Source organism: Anguilla anguilla, chromosome 11 (assembly GCF_013347855.1).
Source record: "Anguilla anguilla isolate fAngAng1 chromosome 11, fAngAng1.pri, whole genome shotgun sequence".
Taxonomy (NCBI): Eukaryota; Metazoa; Chordata; class Actinopteri; order Anguilliformes; family Anguillidae; genus Anguilla; species Anguilla anguilla.
Window position 1 is genome coordinate 44,164,460 of NC_049211.1, and position 17,778 is coordinate 44,182,237.

General features: G+C 43.4%; 1 protein-coding gene across 1 annotated transcript; it reads right to left on the reverse strand.

The window, feature by feature from the left end:
• Positions 1–133: 133 nt before the first annotated feature.
• On the reverse strand, positions 134–5,172 carry LOC118207406 (mitochondrial import inner membrane translocase subunit Tim17-A-like). Its single transcript, XM_035380932.1, has 6 exons — positions 5,029–5,172; positions 3,720–3,819; positions 3,161–3,224; positions 2,771–2,899; positions 1,165–1,275; positions 134–452 (listed from the first exon to the last, which is right to left on the reverse strand). The coding sequence occupies exons 1-6, from the start codon at positions 5,052–5,054 to the stop codon at positions 382–384; spliced, it is 501 nt and encodes a 166-aa protein (XP_035236823.1). The 5' UTR covers positions 5,055–5,172; the 3' UTR covers positions 134–381.
• Positions 5,173–17,778: the final 12,606 nt, after the last annotated feature.

Consider the following 17,778-nt stretch of genomic DNA (forward strand, 5'->3'; position numbering starts at 1 on the left):
ACCCACCCACCCACCCACCCACCCACCCACCCACTCACTCACTCACTCACTCACTCACTCACTCACTCACTCAACTCACTCAACTCACTCAACTCACTCACTCACTCACTCACTCAACTGACATCATTTCCTCTTTCATACTGATCACCAACATTTGCAAATTGATCCTGGAGAACATGCAACAGATAAGGCTATTCAACAGATGGCATTGATGGTTCAGAAAAAAAAACAGTAAGTAAAAAATGTAACCCTTAAAGTTGGGTTGCACCGGAGAGAGTTCCTTCTGCCGAAGTTCCCGGCGTCCATTTGAGTCGGCACTGGAAACGCGAGGTCGTGGAGGTATTTTAAAAATCCTAGGAGAGAGGGAGGGCAGGATTCCCCTCACTGATACTGTCTGTATTCTCCGAAGGTGGGGGCAGGCATCGGGGCCGGGTCCTCGGGAAACTGGGGGCCTAAAATGGAGCGGGAGAAATAACACCGCAGACTGACACACTGCATTCCCAGCTCATTTAAAACACATATACAAAATAAACTTGTGTTCTGAAAGGCTAGTTTCACAGGTTTAATACTAAACCCCTTTCCACCAAATTCGCTCAATTCTCAGAAAATCCATTATCCAAATTAAATCTTTCAAGCGCTGTCAACTGTCACCAATAAAAACTCAGAACAGACCATTGATCGCACTGCTTTCTAATTTAACCTTGCCATCTGTGGCAATGTTTAACACATTTTCAGGATTTCATTAGAAATCGCTGGGACTATCGCTGGTGAGCTGGGGACTCAGAGCTATCGCTGGTGAGCTGGGGACTCAGAGCTATCGCTGGGGAGCTGGGGACTCAGAGCTATCGCTGGGGAGCTGCAGGGACTCAGAGCTATCGCTGGGGAGCTGGGGACTCAGAGCTCAGCTATCGCTGGGGAGCTGGGGACTCAGAGCTATCGCTGGGGAGCTGGGGACTCAGAGCTATCGCTGGGGAGCTGCAGGGACTCAGAGCTATCGCTGGTGAGCTGCAGGGACTCAGAGCTATCGCTGGTGAGCTGCAGAGACTCAGAGCTATCGCTGGTGAGCTGCAGGGACTCAGAGCTATCGCTGGGGAGCTGCAGGGACTCAGAGCTATCGCTGGGGAGCTGCAGGGACTCAGAGCTATCGCTGGGGGACACACTCACCTGTGGGGAACTGCGAGGAGGCAAATCTGGTGAGCAGGATTCCCGCTCCCTCTATCAAGGCCAGCAGGATTCCTCCCATCGCCGCGGAGCCCACCATGGCAACAGGCCCATCTGCAGAGGAGAACACGCCCATTTTACAGCCTTCACACGGATGCCTACTCCCCCCACTCAACCATCCCTCCGATTCAGACTGGCCACATTCACACACCACCACATTACAACTCCTGTCACCGCTTCTCCTGTTAGTCTGTGCATGTAACCCTTTTCCCTGGGTCCTTAACACAGCATTGCTGTAAAATTATTATTCTTATTATTATTACTACAGAAAGTATTGTGTGCTGTGGTTAACAATGAACAGAATGTACAGTATTATGCAATTTTTCTATTTTTCAACTGATAGTACAAATATTCTTGAATTAGCTCAGTAGCCTTATGAATTCTGTGTGGACAATTCAAATCTTCTTAATGAATTTAGTGATTTAAAATGCTCCAAAATATGTTCCTATGACTCTGTTGCATTTGACTATGTTAACGTGATCAAAGCACTGAGCCTGTGCCAATGCATTTTCTGATTTCCAGAAAGTACATGCAAAAAAAGAATAGCCAAATCATTGTAATTAACGTCCCAATCTAATTCGACTAAGGAAATTCCGGTACGGCTGTAAATCATTTCCTTCGGGTTTAGAACGTTTCTTATGTTTAGTGGTTACACGTTTAAAAGGCACAGTCCTAATAATATTATTATTATTATTATTATTATTATTATTTTTAGGGGCATCCCCAGCCCTGTGATGAAAACCCTCACTGGCAGGGCAACATAGGAAATCCCATATGCCCTAAGGGGAACGGACCCATACAGCCCTAAGGGGAATGGATCCATACAGCCCTAAGGGGAACGGATCCATACAGCCCTAAGGGGAACGGATCCATACAGCCCTAAGGGGAACGGATCCATACAGCCCTAAGGGGAACGGATCCATACAGCCCTAAGGGGAACGGACCCATACAGCCCTAAGGGGAACGGATACATACAGCCCTAAGGGGAACGGATCCATACAGCCCTAAGGGGAACGGATACATACAGCCCTAAGGGGAACGGATACATACAGCCCTAAGGGGAACGGATCCATACAGCCCTAAGGGGAACGGATCCATACAGCCCTAAGGGGAACGGACCCATACAGCCCTAAGGGGAACGGATACATACAGCCCTAAGGGGAACGGATCCATACAGCCCTAAGGGGAACGGACCCATACAGCCCTAAGGGGAACGGATACATACAGCCCTAAGGGGAACGGATCCATACAGCCCTAAGGGGAACGGATCCATACAGCCCTAAGGGGAACGGACCCATACAGCCCTAAGGGGAACGGATCCATACGGCCCTAAGGGGAACGGATCCATACGGCCCTAAGGGGAACGGACCCATACAGCCCTAAGGGGAACGGATACATACAGCCCTAAGGGGAATGGATCCATACAGCCCTAAGGGGAACGGACCCATACAGCCCTAAGGGGAACGGATCCATACAGCCCTAAGGGGAAGGGATCCATACAGCCCTAAGGGGAATGGATCCATACAGCCCTAAGGGGAACGGGACTCACTTCTAGCGGCCAGGATGGCCCCGGTCATGGCTCCGCTGGTGATGGAGTTCCAGGGGTCCTCCTTCCCCCGCACCTTCACCAGCCCGCAGTCGATCATGGAGAAGAGGCCCCCCCACACCGCGAAACTGCCTGCCAGGACACACACACGAACACACACACCCATCAAAACCATAACCCTAACTAACCCTAACCGCCCCCCCCCCCCCACATCGCAAAACTGCCTGCCAGGACAAACACACCCATCAAAACCATAACCCTAACTAACCCTAACCCTAACCCCACCACACAAACCCGTCAGCACCGCTGCTCCAGCACGGAGCATAATAGAATTCCACTGAAGGCTATTTCCAGGGTGTATATTTCCACCCCTTGGTTTCCATAAACACATACCTCCAAGCTGAGGAGCCCTGGTCTTGATGGCTGTCATGCTCCCACGCAATCTGTGGTTCATCCCCTGAGGAACAACAATACAAACACAAAAGTGAGCCAAAATGCAATTTTGGTGCACAACGCTCTAAAGCAGAGGTCCCCAAATTTTCTCTCCGGAGTCCGGACATTCTGTTTGGCTGTTTGGGGAAATATGGTGGGCTGTACAGGTAATGACAGGTGCGGGGAAAAAATATATACTTTTGGTAATTTTACACATCTTCCAAATGCACAGCAGATAGATTAAGCACTGAACTGTTATAGTTATTTCAAGTTCCAAGGTTCCAACTTTTATTTTTTTCATCTAGATTTGATGATGTCAAGCCACATTTTCCACTCAGAAAGAAATGTCTTTATTATCATTAACTGGGTCACGTGCTCAGTCAGTTTTGGCAGCCAGTCCCCTCAAAGATACACTGACTTTGTCCTGCTTGATGTGGCCCTCCCTGCTTAGTGACTCACCTTAAACACTTTAAGCAATCCGGCAAAGCGACAGTAAAGCAGCCCGACAGGTAATACTTACAGCTGGTGAGTTTCTAAAGCCTTTGACGGCCTGGAAGATCCCCCCTCCAATGGTGCCCATGGTGAAGGCCCCTCCACAGTCGTCCACGATCCTCCACGGGCTGCACACACAAACCGGGGGCTCAGCGATTCACACAAACCTACCCGAGGCTTCGTCACAGCTACTATATGAACTGTCAAGTTTGACGGACAAAGCACAAAACATCCAAAGAAGCACTGACTGTAGGGAATTTTTTCCCCAGATGTTTGACTGAAGGACCTATTTCCCAAGATCGGTTTACAAATGGTAAAGCAGTATATCTGTTATCATAAATACACAAGCCACATAATACACAACGTTTATAAATATAATGGGTCTGTGTTTCTACAATGATAACAATTCTCAGCTGTGACTGGTCTGCAATTAATTTTTACACATACTCTAAAGAAAACTATAAACTCCTCTCCAAATGCACATTTTGCTGAAATATATTCTATACCCAAGCAAAAGCATAAACTAAATGTTACTTATATTATCTTAGCTACAGGGTTGCTCCTTTGCATTTATTTCTAACCTAGCTGTTGTACAATTACTACAGGTAACACAATATTTACTAGCACGGTGGTAAATTATTACAGTTAACATTTGCTAGTTAGCTAGCTGGCTACCGTACATTACCCTGGATATGACGCTCTGATAGCCAAACAGTTTCGAAACAATCTCAAAGCACACACTCCATAGCGAGATTCTCAGCCAAATCACCCATCTTGGATCTGGTTCCATCCGAAACCGCAATTCATCTTGCATGTTAGTGAGCTTTTTTTCTAGTTTACCATCTTGATTGGCGGTTCGTGTTAGAACTGATGTTTACAGGAGACACCAGTTTCAGTGTTACGTCAGTGAGGTCGGTCAACATATGACGTAACGCTACAGCTAGCTACCTTGCTAACTTTCCCGTAGCAACCGAACCAGCATACGAATGAATTATTGCATAGTTTCGCACTAAAGAACGATTTACAAGTATCAGTGTTATAAATGAGCTACACTTAAGGCTAGCTAACATAAATTAAATGAGCGTTAAAGTAAACAAGCAACAAGGTCACCTCGCTATGCCGGCGTTACCAAGGGCACTGCTAGCTAGCGTCGATATGGCTACTCACTGACTAGTGTAAGACATGAAATTGAATTTAAACCATATTTTAATATTATTTTATTTATTCGTTTTCACCTCTGAGTATGCACCGTGTATGGAATTATTTTAATGGACACATCGATTCACCGCAGAAAAGAAAGAGAAGAACAATTTAATATTCGGAAATTGCATAGCTACCATGGTTCTCGTGCATACTCCTCCATTTCCCTCTCGGTTCCGCTGAAGAGAAGGAGGGGCTAGGCTGACGTCACGGAACTGTTCTAAACCACAGAGTGTACATAAGCAAAAAACTGGAGAGTTGAAGGAGTTCAGTGCAGGGGACCAGGGATTGCCATTCTCCGCGAAGCTCATAAACTCCAGTGGTTACTTGAGGTATTGCAGTTTAGTAAGCCTCTGGTGCCAAAAAAACACATTTACCCATAGAAGTCCATTCAAAACGACGAATTTACCCTGGCCAAATTTAATTATTTTGGATAGCACTTTCTAGCTCTAAATTTCTTCACAGTGAACGGATTACTCTCCAGGCACCGATTTTGTTTCTGAGTCCCACAGAAGAAGATATAATATGTATTTAATTCCAATTAGCTGAGAAACGGTGTTGTCGTTAATTATACAGTACGTCACGAACAGATCGTAGAAATGAAATTAGTCTTATTTTTAATTCATAATAAAAAATAAAATGACGTGCAGGACTTCGCATAAAGTCTTTATTTATGTCAACAACAAATAAGATAAATAGAAATAATTTGAATATAAAATATGCATGCAATCCAAGTTAAAAATATAAGAAAAAGGCAGCCTATGGCCAGATCAACAAACGAAAAATAACAGCCAAGAAAATAGAATAAGAACTTTAATAAAGAATGAGAATAAATAGAATATAAATTTATATATATATATATATATATATATGGGAAAATAAATAAAATAAAACAACTAAACTCCTCTGGGGCTTCAGCTGGATAAATCTAATGTATGCTACATATCTATGGCATTCAGTCCGGCAATGAACCGGATTGGTCTCGGCTATGCTGGCTGGTGGAGAGAGCACACGCACCGGGGTTGCGTTAGCTAATCAGCCCAGGTGCTTAAAGGTGTGCCGCTCTCCACAGTTCGGACCGAGAGCGGGAGCTCACACCGAGAGCGTATTTCTTTATTTCAGTTGCGATTAATTTCTTTTAACGTGATGGGGGAAAGGACTGACAGGCTCAATAGAGAATTTCTATCACTGTACATTGTCTCACATTTTGTGTTCAATTGTGCTTGAGATGCATTTTAGTATCATATTGTAAACAGAATAAAATTCTGAATCAGTCAAATCACATCGTTGTGTTAAGCAACTTTATGTAAACTTTCAACATCACACCAAGGAAAAATATGTTCCAAGTGAACCCATCTAAATGCAATAATAATAATAATAAGTACTGAGTATTAGAAACCAAGAGTAAATAAGGCAGACTGGGGTAAAATGCAGCTTTTCAGATATCTGCATCGAGCTTGCTTTGAACAACATATTTCAGGTAAACACGCAGAATTATAATCTCTTTGTCTCCAACGAATGCTGGAAGAGTTCAATAAATATTTCAAGAGATATTGCCAGAAGTTTGTTTTGGCTATTTGCAAGCGAGTTCTTTTTTTACCGGAAGTGTTTTTTGGCTACAGCATTGTATGTGTATCTCAAGGAATCCTGATGTATTTAATCGTAATAAACAGTCGTGTCATGACTAACAGTTTTTTTTATATAGCAGCTTGCTAGGATTAGTAGCCAAGTAAAAGTGCAGACACCCCACGTGGAGTTGTTAGCCTGTTGTCAGTCCATCCATCCATCCCTTTTCTTACCGCTTAGTCCAAGTCAGCGTCGTGGTGGCAAAGGGGCAAGCAGAGCAGCCCAGATGTCCCTCTCCCCAGCGACTTCTGCTAACTCATCCCGGTGGATCCTCAGGCGATCCCAGGCCAGTCTTTTGATATAATTCCTCCAGCGTGTGGTGGCCGAGCCCAGAACACCTTCAGAGGGAGGGGCCCAGGAGGTGCCCTTATCAGATGCCCAAACCACCTTAACTGGCTCCTTTCAATGCAGAGGAGCAGTGTTTCTACTTTGAGGTCCTCCCAGATAGCTGAGCTCCTCACCCTATCGACGAGAGTAAGCCCTGCCACCCTACAGATAAACCCCATTTCGGCCGCTTGTATTCGTGATCTCACTCTTTCGGTCACTACCCATAGGTCGTGACCATACGTGAGAGTAGGGACAAAGATCAGACGGAGTGTAGCACAGTGGGTAAGGAACTGGGCTTGTAACCGAAAGGTCATAGGTTCGATTCCCGGGTAAGGACACTGCCGTTGTACCCTTGAGCAAGGTACTCAACCTGCACTGCTTCAGTATATATCCAGCTGTATAAATGGATACAATGTAAAATGCTATGTAAAAGTTGTGTAAGTTACTCTGGATAAGAGCGTCTGCTAAATGCCTGTAATGTAAAGATCGACTGGTAAATCGAGAGCTTTGCCTTTCGGCTCAGCTCCTTCTTCACCACCACCGTCCGATACAATGCTCGCATTACTGCGACCGCTGCACCCAGATGGCCGTCAATCTCCAAATCCCTTTTTTCCCTCACTCATGAATGAGATCCCAAGATACTTGAACTCCTCCACCTGGAGCAGTTGCTCCTCCCTTACTTGAAGAGGACAAACAATCCTTTTCCCGAAGAGGACCATAGCCACAGACTCGGAGGTGCTGATCCTCATCCCGACCGCATCACACTCAGCTGCAAACCCCTCTAGTGTGCATCGAAGATCACAGTATGATGAGGCCAAGGGAACAACATCATCTGCAAACAGCAGAGATGCCACTCCTGTCCCCAAACTGGCCACATTCTATACCTCAGCTGCGCCTTGAAATCCTGTCCATGAATACCACGAACAGGAGGGGAGACAAAGCGTAACCTTGGCAGAGTCCGACACCCACTTTGAATGAGCTTGACTTAATGCCGGGAATGCGAACGCAGCTTTCGCACCTAGTATACAGAGACCGAACGGCACGCAAAAGCAACCCCGGCACCCCGTCCTCCAGCGGCACCTCCCACAAGGTTCCCCCTGGGGTACACGATAATATACCTTCTCCAAATCCACAAAACACATGTAGACTGGATAAGCAAACCATGTCCCCTCAACTATCTGTGAGAGGGTAAAAAGCTGGTCTGTTGTTTCTGTGGCCTGGATGAAACCCACATTGTTCCTCCTGAATCTGAGGTTCAACTATTGGCCAAAGCCTCCTTTTTAGCACCTTGGCTTAGACTTTCCCAGGGAGGTTGAGGAGTGTGATTCCCTGATAACTGGAACACACCCTTTGGTCCCCCTTCTTAAAAATCGGGACTACCACCCCGATCTGCCCCTCCAAAGGCACAGTTCCCGACTTCCACACGACATTGAGGATTTGTGTCAACCAAGACACACCACCAACATCCAGAACCATCAACATTTCTGGACAAATCTCATCCACCCCTGGTGCTCTGCCACTGAGGAGCTCTCCAACCACCCCAGTGACGAGCCACAGAGATGGACTCAGATTGCTCCAGCTCCACCTCCAAAAAGGAGGGCGTGTCTGTCAGATTCAAGAGGTCCTCAAAGTGTTTTTTCCACCTTTCGACAATATCCCCAGTTGAGGTGAGAGTTTCACCATTCCTGCTGAGAACAGCCTGAACGGTGTCCTGCTTTCCCCTCCTGAGGTGCCGAATAGTTTTCCAGAGCCGACCGAAAGTCCTTCTCCAAGGCCTCTCCAAACTCCTCCCATGCCCAGGCTTTTGCTTCTGCCACTACCTCAGCTGGGGCCTTTTTTGCCTGCCGGTACCTGTCTGCTGAATCGGAGGTTCCCTGTACCAACCAAGCCTGGAATGCCTTTCTTCAGCTTGACAGCCTCCCTCATCGCTGGAGTCCACTAACAAGTCCTTGGGTTGCCGCCAGGACATGCACAGACTAGCTTTTGATCACAACCTCTAGCAGCTGCTTCCACAACAGAGGTTTTGAACAGGGTCCATTCAGATTCCATGTCCCCAACCTCCTCCAGAATTTGGGAAAAGCTCTTGATATAATCCCTCCAGCGTATCCTAGGTCTAACCCGTGGGTCTCCTCCCCGGTGGCCGAGCCTGGAACACCTCCCGAGGAAGGTGCCCAGGAGGCATCCTTGGTGAGGGTGGTGTGGGTGGTGAGAAAGGGGCAGATTCTTCAGTTGCTGTACAGAAAGAATCTGGATGCCCGATTGTCACTAGATGAAGGCAGGCTAATATAAAAACACAAGCCAACCACTCTGCTGTTTGAAAAATGTGAATATGGAATCTCACTGAAGGTGCATTTTGGGACCCGTTAAGAGAAAAAGAGAAAACAACTGTGGACATGTACTGTAGTAGTCTGAAAAGATTACGGGTTAGCTGTGGCAAGGCACTGCACTTCATTTGTATAATCAAAAAACATTTTGCCGAGGCAAACTCTACAGAAACAACGTTTAGTCACTGCTTGCAGGCTTTACCCACAGCTCCCTTGAGAGTTGACCAGTGGCTGGAATACCATTCAGCTGAGCTTACGTGGATCACACAAGCACACAAAAGTAATGGGCAAACCCATTTTCAAGACAGTTGCTTCTTTAATTTATTTTTTGAGCGCTTGTTAGCTTCCGTAAATATAAAGAAATTCACAATGCTGTGGTGATGTCCTGGTAATTCAGATGCCCACTAGCCCTGGAACATGATCTGACCTGCTGGAGAATTCTTTGTTGCAGAGAAACAACCTTGACGAGGTTTGATAAGTATGGGCAAAATAATGATATTGATAAATATCACAGGATTCTTAGGTCTATTGACAAAAGCCATTATGAGTTATTAGTTTACTTCAGGTAATACATATGCAGAAAATGAATACACTCTTGTTAATGTTACAAGAAATACATTTTAAAGTATGCAATCTTCCTGTGAGATCTTCCTTCCTGTCTTCCTGGCACTGGAACATGAGGTTTGAGCAATCTGTGTTCTTAAGAGAAATTTCTTGGGCCTACATTACAGAACATTAACAATTTTCATCTCAGCTTCTGTCAAGCCCAGGTATCAAATGACATTTACATTTTTATAAATAGATTTAAAATCCCAGCAAGAGAGAATGATGCAGAGAAACAGAGAGAAAACCAATATAAACCAATTTATTGCACGTTGTTCAAAATCATCATTCACACATTGAATTATGTCAAAAAGTTTACTTTAATTTGGGCCATGCACTGCCAAATGTGCAGTTCCAGAAGAGTGTGCCTAAAGATTCTAAACTATTCCACTGGTCTTCGACAGCATTGAATATTAACAAAGGTTCTGTGTGTCCAGCAGATTATAAATGATGTAAGGATTTAAAATTAGTGATAGGGACGATCAGACCAAGAGATTAAGAAGGCCAGACATGTCCTGTAAGGGATATCACATTGTGGTCACCAAACTGTGAGGATTTAAAATTAGTCGCGGGGAGGAAATCAAGTTTATTTAGATACGTTCAAAAACAAGTTTATCTGACTCTATTAACATGTAATGTGGATGTTTGTGTGAATACGGGTTTAGGTATACATGTATTGACTGAGGTGTGCTGAAATAGTGGGTGGCAAGACTGGTACCTCAGAGAGCAAGACTATCTACTGTCCGCGTATATGCAAACCATGTACTTTAGATGCCCTGAAAAGGAAAAACAGTTTATAATGGTACAATTTGACAATTGCCAATAACCTAGCATAGGCAGTTCCAACGATGCTGAATGTTGTAAACGTATTTACAAAACAAAACAAATAAAGACAGTTATTCTATAAGAGAAAAGTCGTACAATCTAACAAACTAAGACAAAGAAAAGGAACACAAAGAGATGATTGATGCATGCCAAAATTACAAAATCCTTGTATGAAAAGACGATGGTACCCGGAGAACTGTTAAGCAGATTCTCCCCGTCTATGGTACCCGGAGAACTGTTAAGCAGATTCTCCCCGTCTATGGTACCCGGAGAACTGTTAAGCAGATTCTCCCCGTCTATGGTACCCGGAGAACTGTTAAGCAGATTCTCCCCGTCTATGGTGCCAGGAGAACTGTTAAGCAGATTCTCCCCGTCTATGGTACCCGGAGAACTGTTAAGCAGATTCTCCCCGTCTATGGTGCCAGGAGAACTGTTAAGCAGATTCTCCCCGTCTATGGTACCCGGAGAACTGTTAAGCAGATTCTCCCCGTCTATGGTACCCGGAGAACTGTTAAGCAGATTCTCCCCGTCTATGGTGCCAGGAGAACTGTTAAGCAGATTCTCCCCGTCTATGGTACCCGGAGAACTGTTAAGCAGATTCTCCCCGTCTATGGTACCCGGAGAACTGTTAAGCAGATTCTCCCCGTCTATGGTACCCGGAGAACTGTTAAGCAGATTCTCCCCGTCTATGGTGCCAGGAGAACTGTTAAGCAAATTCTCCCTGAATGTTTCTTTGGACTTCCCTTAAATGCAATCCTGAGCAAGTCTTCCACTTTACACACTTCCCTTTGTATGCCCAAATAAGGTCTGGACAGGAATCCCCACCACACTATCAAGAGACCCCCCCCCCCCCCCCCCCCCACTACTCTCCTCCAGGAAGCATACTCCCCCTGCCCTGCCCTCAATTCTTTTTTCTAATTGTATCGTTTTGTATTTTTTACCTACTTTGTCGCAGCTCCAAGATGTGCACAGATCTTCATCCAGGCTTGCATTCAGATACAAACTCAGCAACTTGGCCTTGCCTGCATATGAACCATCGCGGAGCTGCAATGCAGAAGTCTGTGTCGAGAGAATAAGCCATTTTGAGATGGACAGCCCAGCTCACCAAACATGCAAACAGAAATAAGTATTGTATCTTATTGAAGCTGTGTGTTGTAGTTGTCCATGACCTATGAAATGCACTTTTGTACGTCGCTTTGGATAAAAGCATCTGCCAAATAAATGTAATGTAATGTAATGTAACTCCGTACCTCTTCAATCTGCTCCAGCCCCTCTTCACTTCAGTGGGTCCAAAGTGATTTGTTCTTACATGGGTGAATGGTGGCAAGTCAGGAGAAACATGACTAGTGGATAAGTCAGCTATTTTCTGACCTCTGACAGAGGCATGCCAGCATCGACAGAAGAGACAGTCACTTGCTATCTTTCTGGCAGCAGAGTTAGCCTGTGTGATCCAGTACATCTGTTGGAGTTTGGAGAGCATTTGGTTTCTCCAATGATCCATTACCTTGTGGATATGGCCCTGAAGTAGCTTGGATAACGTGGCTGTCTTTAGGCAGGATGGCCGGACGCCGAAGTATTTAATCAGCTTGGTTATGGGATTCAGTTCACAGGTCATGGTCGTACTGAAAGTGTTCACTTCTTTCCTAACCTCAGGGTCTTTATCAGAAAGAGGTGGTTGATCTGTGGATCTTGGCCAGCTTGTTTCTGTCTGTCGTAGGAATTCTGGACCCTTCAGCCATTGGTCAGGTTTGAGGAATGATTTAGCTTTCATGCCACGTGAAGCATCATCCGCAGGGTTGAGTGTAGTGTTCACATACCGCCACTGTGATTTCTGTGACAGGTCTTATATGCAGGAAACTCTGTGGGCCACAAATGTCTGGTACCTTCTGGAGTCATTTGTGAACGTCAAGTGTTACGGTCGATAAGTGTTCGATTCTGTTCACTTGGTAAAATCATTCTTACATTAAATTGTTATGAAATGTTCGGTTGCCATTCCGTTTAAAATTTATACCGCTAGTTCCGTGATAGGGGATGAATAACGTAATTGCAAAAATAAGATTATTTACCTTAGATAAATATTGGATCGTGTGGCCCCCCCTAGCAGTTGTGGCTCTAAACAACTGCATAGACCATTTATGCCACGGGCCAGCCCTGTTTGCAGCACCGGACAAACAGCGAGTAAATCCTGGCATCCAGTTTTCCAATATATTGATACACTTGCCCGTATCAAAAAGAGTTTTCAATTATTGTAGCTGCTTTTCCGAAATGCCGTTTCTAATCGCCATATAGACAAACTCAATTCAATTTTCTAATTGTATCGTTTAGCATTTTTTGCCTACTTTGTCGCAGCTTCTAGACATGTGCAGATCCAGGCTTGTAACTGAGTTCATTGAATGAATGTAGGCTATGTATTGTGTTAATGGCTAGCCACAAATAAATAATAACACACTCAAAAATACATTAAATAGGCCTATTTACATAGATCCAAAGATGAAAATAAATGTGAAGTTTTCTGAATAACAAACCTTAATTAAACGATACAATTTTAGAATCTAATTGGTAAGCCTGAAAACTACATCACTCTTGGTGTCTTGGTTCATCAGGTTCTTGACACAGGAGTTTCCTAATGAGCCCTAGGGCCTGGTTCCATTTCCACCTTAATGACTAAACAGCCTATAGGTGTCACTAACGTGTCACTAACATTTTTTCTCATAACATAAATGGCTCCAACAGAACATGACCTTATGTTTTTATCTGTTATTCTCCTAGATACTTTTCTATGGAGGTCCAAGGTGGTGGTCTTTCTATAATCCAAACACTTATGGAGGAAATACATACTTGGGATAAACCTCCCTATACCAACTTATAACAGCTCAAGTGTGCCTGTCTGTATAACATACCGTATCTGCATTTCAAATGATATTATTCAGACCACCACATTTATCATATAATTTTCAGTTATTTACATGCACATATAGGTAATGGTCAACCAGGGTCTCATCTGACCCAACGATGCATGTGGGACGTGAAAACAGACACTCTCCTGGTCATCTGTTTATCCTTGTTCCTGCAGGGCACAAGTGTTGGTGGGGTAAAAAGGTCCCACAGCAATCTCCAGATTGTGGGGCAATTGTCTTTTCAGCTGCGTTTACAGCCTTCTGATCTTTACAACTCCACCGGAATGCAGGCAAAGATCAAAATATACAGACAGTCAAAATTGAACCTTACAATGAAAAATGTCATTGCATTTGATATTTTCATGTTTTTATCTTCAAATGTTATCATAATAATAATAATAATGATGATGATGATGATGATGATGATGATGATGATGAATAATAATAAGATTAACCAAGTACTGAGATTCATAACTCTCTAGCAAAATAGAAGTTTATTATGTCAACATATATTTATTTGCTTTTTTGTCTCTGGTTATACTTTTCTATACATTGACGTACATTGAATTATGCATAAAAAGGGTCAAATATACACTTTGGCACACTACTCTACACAAAAAACACTATTTTCTGTTTACTTACAATTTATGATATTCCAGGGGCCTGGATTAGCCTATTTGTTGAATAATTTAGGTCACTCTTTTGTATTGAAATGCTAAAACGCCAATACATATGCATTACTTTACTGTGTCATGCTACACACATTGTTTTAATAAAGATGTCAGTCACATGGGATGGAAGTAAATTTTCAATACTGATCAACTCTTTTTCACCAGGATACTGTATAATTTCCACCAAAGTGAAATATCTACATTCTGAAGGAATGTTTGCACACAGAGTGATAGACACGAGCATGATCTAGAGGCCCTGGTGCAATTTCTGAGACAGTATGATATTACAGCCATGTGAAAATACTGCAAATAAGCCGTTTAAGGTCAAACGTTTTACTGACGTGTTGTTCAGTCCAGCCTTTTTGTTATTTGTCATTTTTAAAATAGATTACCTGATGGCAGAACATTTGGATTGTTTATCCCAATACAGGAGAATGAAAGTGATCATAACTTGAGACAAACTGGATTTTTTTTAAGGTAAATAAAAGTGAATTCCTGATCACCTAGTAACTTTAAGTATTGGGATGCTATCATTGTAATACCATCAAACACTGTTACCATCAAACTACTGTATGAGTTCCTTCAGATAAGTGAGTAGGTCTAAAGTATCATATACAGTTGAGGCCAAAAGTTTACACACACCTAGGCTAAAGATATTCGAACTCAGTTTTTCACAACTTTGCACATTTCATGTTACCATACATTTCTTTTGGCAAGTCAATTAAGGCATCTACTTTGTTCACATCAGAGGTCATTTTAAAACAATTGATTAGAGATAGATTTATTTCAGCTTTAATTCACTATATCAGAATTCCAGTGGGTCAAATGTTTACATACTCCAAGTTGACTGTCTCTTTAAACAGTCTCAAAGATTCCAGAAATTGATGTAATGATTTTTTAGAAGCTTCTGATTGGCTAATTGTCCTAATTAGGAGTTAACTGGGAGTTAATTGGCACCTGTGGCTGTATTTAAGGGCCTATCTTTAGAGCCACTGCCTTTTTGCCCTTGATACCATGGGAAAATCAAAGCAGCTCAGCCAAGACATCAGAAAAATCATTGTGAACCTCCACAAGTCCAGTTCCTCCTCCGGTTCCTCCTAATTTCCAAACAACTGAGGGTACCACGTGCATCTGTACAAACAAGTTTATGTGCGAAAATATTGTGAGAAGCTTGTGGAAGGCTACCCCAAGTGTTTGATTCAAGTTAAGCAATTAAAAGGCAATGCCACCGAATACTAACAAAGTGTATGTGGAAATCTGATATAGCTGAAATAATTCTGTCTCTTAGCTATTATTTTGAAATGACCTCTTATGGAAACAAATTAGATACCCTAATTGACTTAACACAGGAAATGTATGGTAACATGAAATGTGTGGAGTTGTGGAAAATTGAGTTTGAATGTCTTTAGCCAAGGTGTATGTGAACTTTTGGCCTCAACTGTAAGTCCTTCTATAAATATTTCAGCTTCACTGCTTCTAAATAACCATAAATGGAAAAAAATGTATCATTTAATATATTCTGGTGACCCCTAGTGAGATAAACGTATTTTTCAAGTGAGCCCTGACCAATGTGTGTAAAGCAGTAAATAAACAGAAGAGCATTTAGGATCTGACAAATGTATTCAATCTAATTCCACTTCAATGATTGAATAGGATCTTTTGTTTTGAAAATGTTTGAAGTAAACAGGAATAGTTTACAAGCAAAAAGTATTGTCTGTAAATCATTTATTCAAAATACTTCAAAATGACTGCACTGTGAGATACACCAATCATGAAATACCTGTGCTGATTACAACTCAAAAGTAAAAACATTTCTCACTGTGCCCATGGCAAGAAGAGAAACAGGCAGCCATTTAAACCTCTTACAGAATTTATCATGAGATATAGGCTCCAATGCATGGCTTGGTTCCGCTAATAACTCCAGTCCAATACAATATAGACAATACCAAACAATCAACTGAGTTTCAGAATCAAATAGAACAACCTTAGAACTGCCCACATGGAGTTTGTAAAATTTGCTAAAGCAATCCTAATCTTTAAAAAGAAAAAAAAAGCTTTGATGATATTGTTCACCATATTGCAAACAGAAAAACAAGAAATATACTTTAGCTCATCAAGCTCATTCTGTTACTTGATATGTAAAGGAACATTGATCCTGATTTGATTGAAACCAAATTTTGCATGTTTGCAGTGAATATGCACGGTACTTTGATCCACTTCTGAACCAGATTGAACAGAGAAGCACACTAAATAACATACATATTTCAGAATGTTTGTAAGGGCATCACCCATTATCCAGTAATTAACTGTAGGTAAAAATAAAAAGGCACTACAATGCAAATCTCTTGTCTGACTCCCCATTATTGCTGTTCTGTCTATCCTGAGTCAATATAAGGTGCAAGTAAGCACAAGGGAATTCTAGGTGGGATTTGCAATGTAAGAAGTGGCTGAGATGTCATAATGAGACCTGGGTCTGTACTCACAATGTGTCTCAGAGTACGAGTGCTGATCTAGGATCAGTTTAGCATATTAATGTCTCGTTTAAACATACATATACCATGGATAAGACTAGGGAAGGCCAGGTCATGTAGTAGAGGCAGAAACTCTGGGGGTTTTCAAGACCAGATACGGTGTGAGATACTATCTAGTTTATAGGTAAATGGTGAGCAGTAGGTATCTTAAGTGGTGGGACAGCATTGGTGGGCTGAATGGTCTGTTCTTGTCATGATGTTATGTGGTTATATAGACCAGGGAATCGTGATGTCAGATCAGCACTCCCACTCTGAACATGCTTTATGACTCCAGGTCTGGTATGACTGGCTCAAATAATGCCGCTACCCACTATTCCAAGGAACCTCTTTTCCATTTAATCTACATGCACAATAAACCGCACAGGAATTTCCTGATGACAACCTGCCAAGTTGTGACAGACAAGCTAACAAGGCAAAATGAGCTGAAATGGGTGAATGGGATTCTGCTAGCCTTAGCATATTGTGCATGTACTGGGGACCATACAGCCAGCACAACTGTCATCCAGTCTCACAACGGCTACTGTCAACCTCGCAAATGAGAGAAACAACACATTGCTTTTAAAGTACACACACGCCATCAGCAAGTATGAACAAGACCCCCACAGAGGAAACATGGCACACATGCCCCCCCCCCCCACCCCCACACACACACACACAACCTGCTTCAGAATCCAGTGTAATTCAGGTGGGGGTGCAGACTGCCCCACCATCTGAACTCCTCCCTCAGACCGCTCTGAACTCCTCCCTCAGACCGGTCTGAACTCCTCCCTCAGACTGGTCTGAACTCCTCCCTCAGACCGCTCTGAACTCCTCCCTCAGACCGGTCTGCACCCGCCTTCACTGTCCACTAAGATGGGTTTGTGGGGACTCTGGGAAGACACTGCACATTCTCAACCACGCATCCTACACTCCACTCTTAAGGTGCTCCAGGGCTGTACTCTAATCCTGCTGCAGCTCAGTGCCAAGACTGTATCCAGGGGGTCCAAAAGACATAATTCAATTCTGATCTCCCAGAGATTTATGAGATGTCCATCTTCTTCACCTCCATCCTCCTCTACACCCCCACCCCCCCACCCCCCCACC

Excerpts from the sequence above, each read along its gene's own strand:
- LOC118207406 (XM_035380932.1), bottom strand. The coding sequence starts at position 5,054 with ATGGAGGAGTATGCACGAGAACCATG. Across the intron at positions 2,900-3,160 it reads CAGGGCTCCTCAGCTTGGAG|GCAGTTTCGCGGTGTGGGGG; the intron begins GTATGTGTTTAT and ends GTGTCCTGGCAG. Across the intron at positions 1,276-2,770 it reads GGCCATCCTGGCCGCTAGAA|ATGGGCCTGTTGCCATGGTG; the intron begins GTGAGTCCCGTT and ends TCTCCTCTGCAG.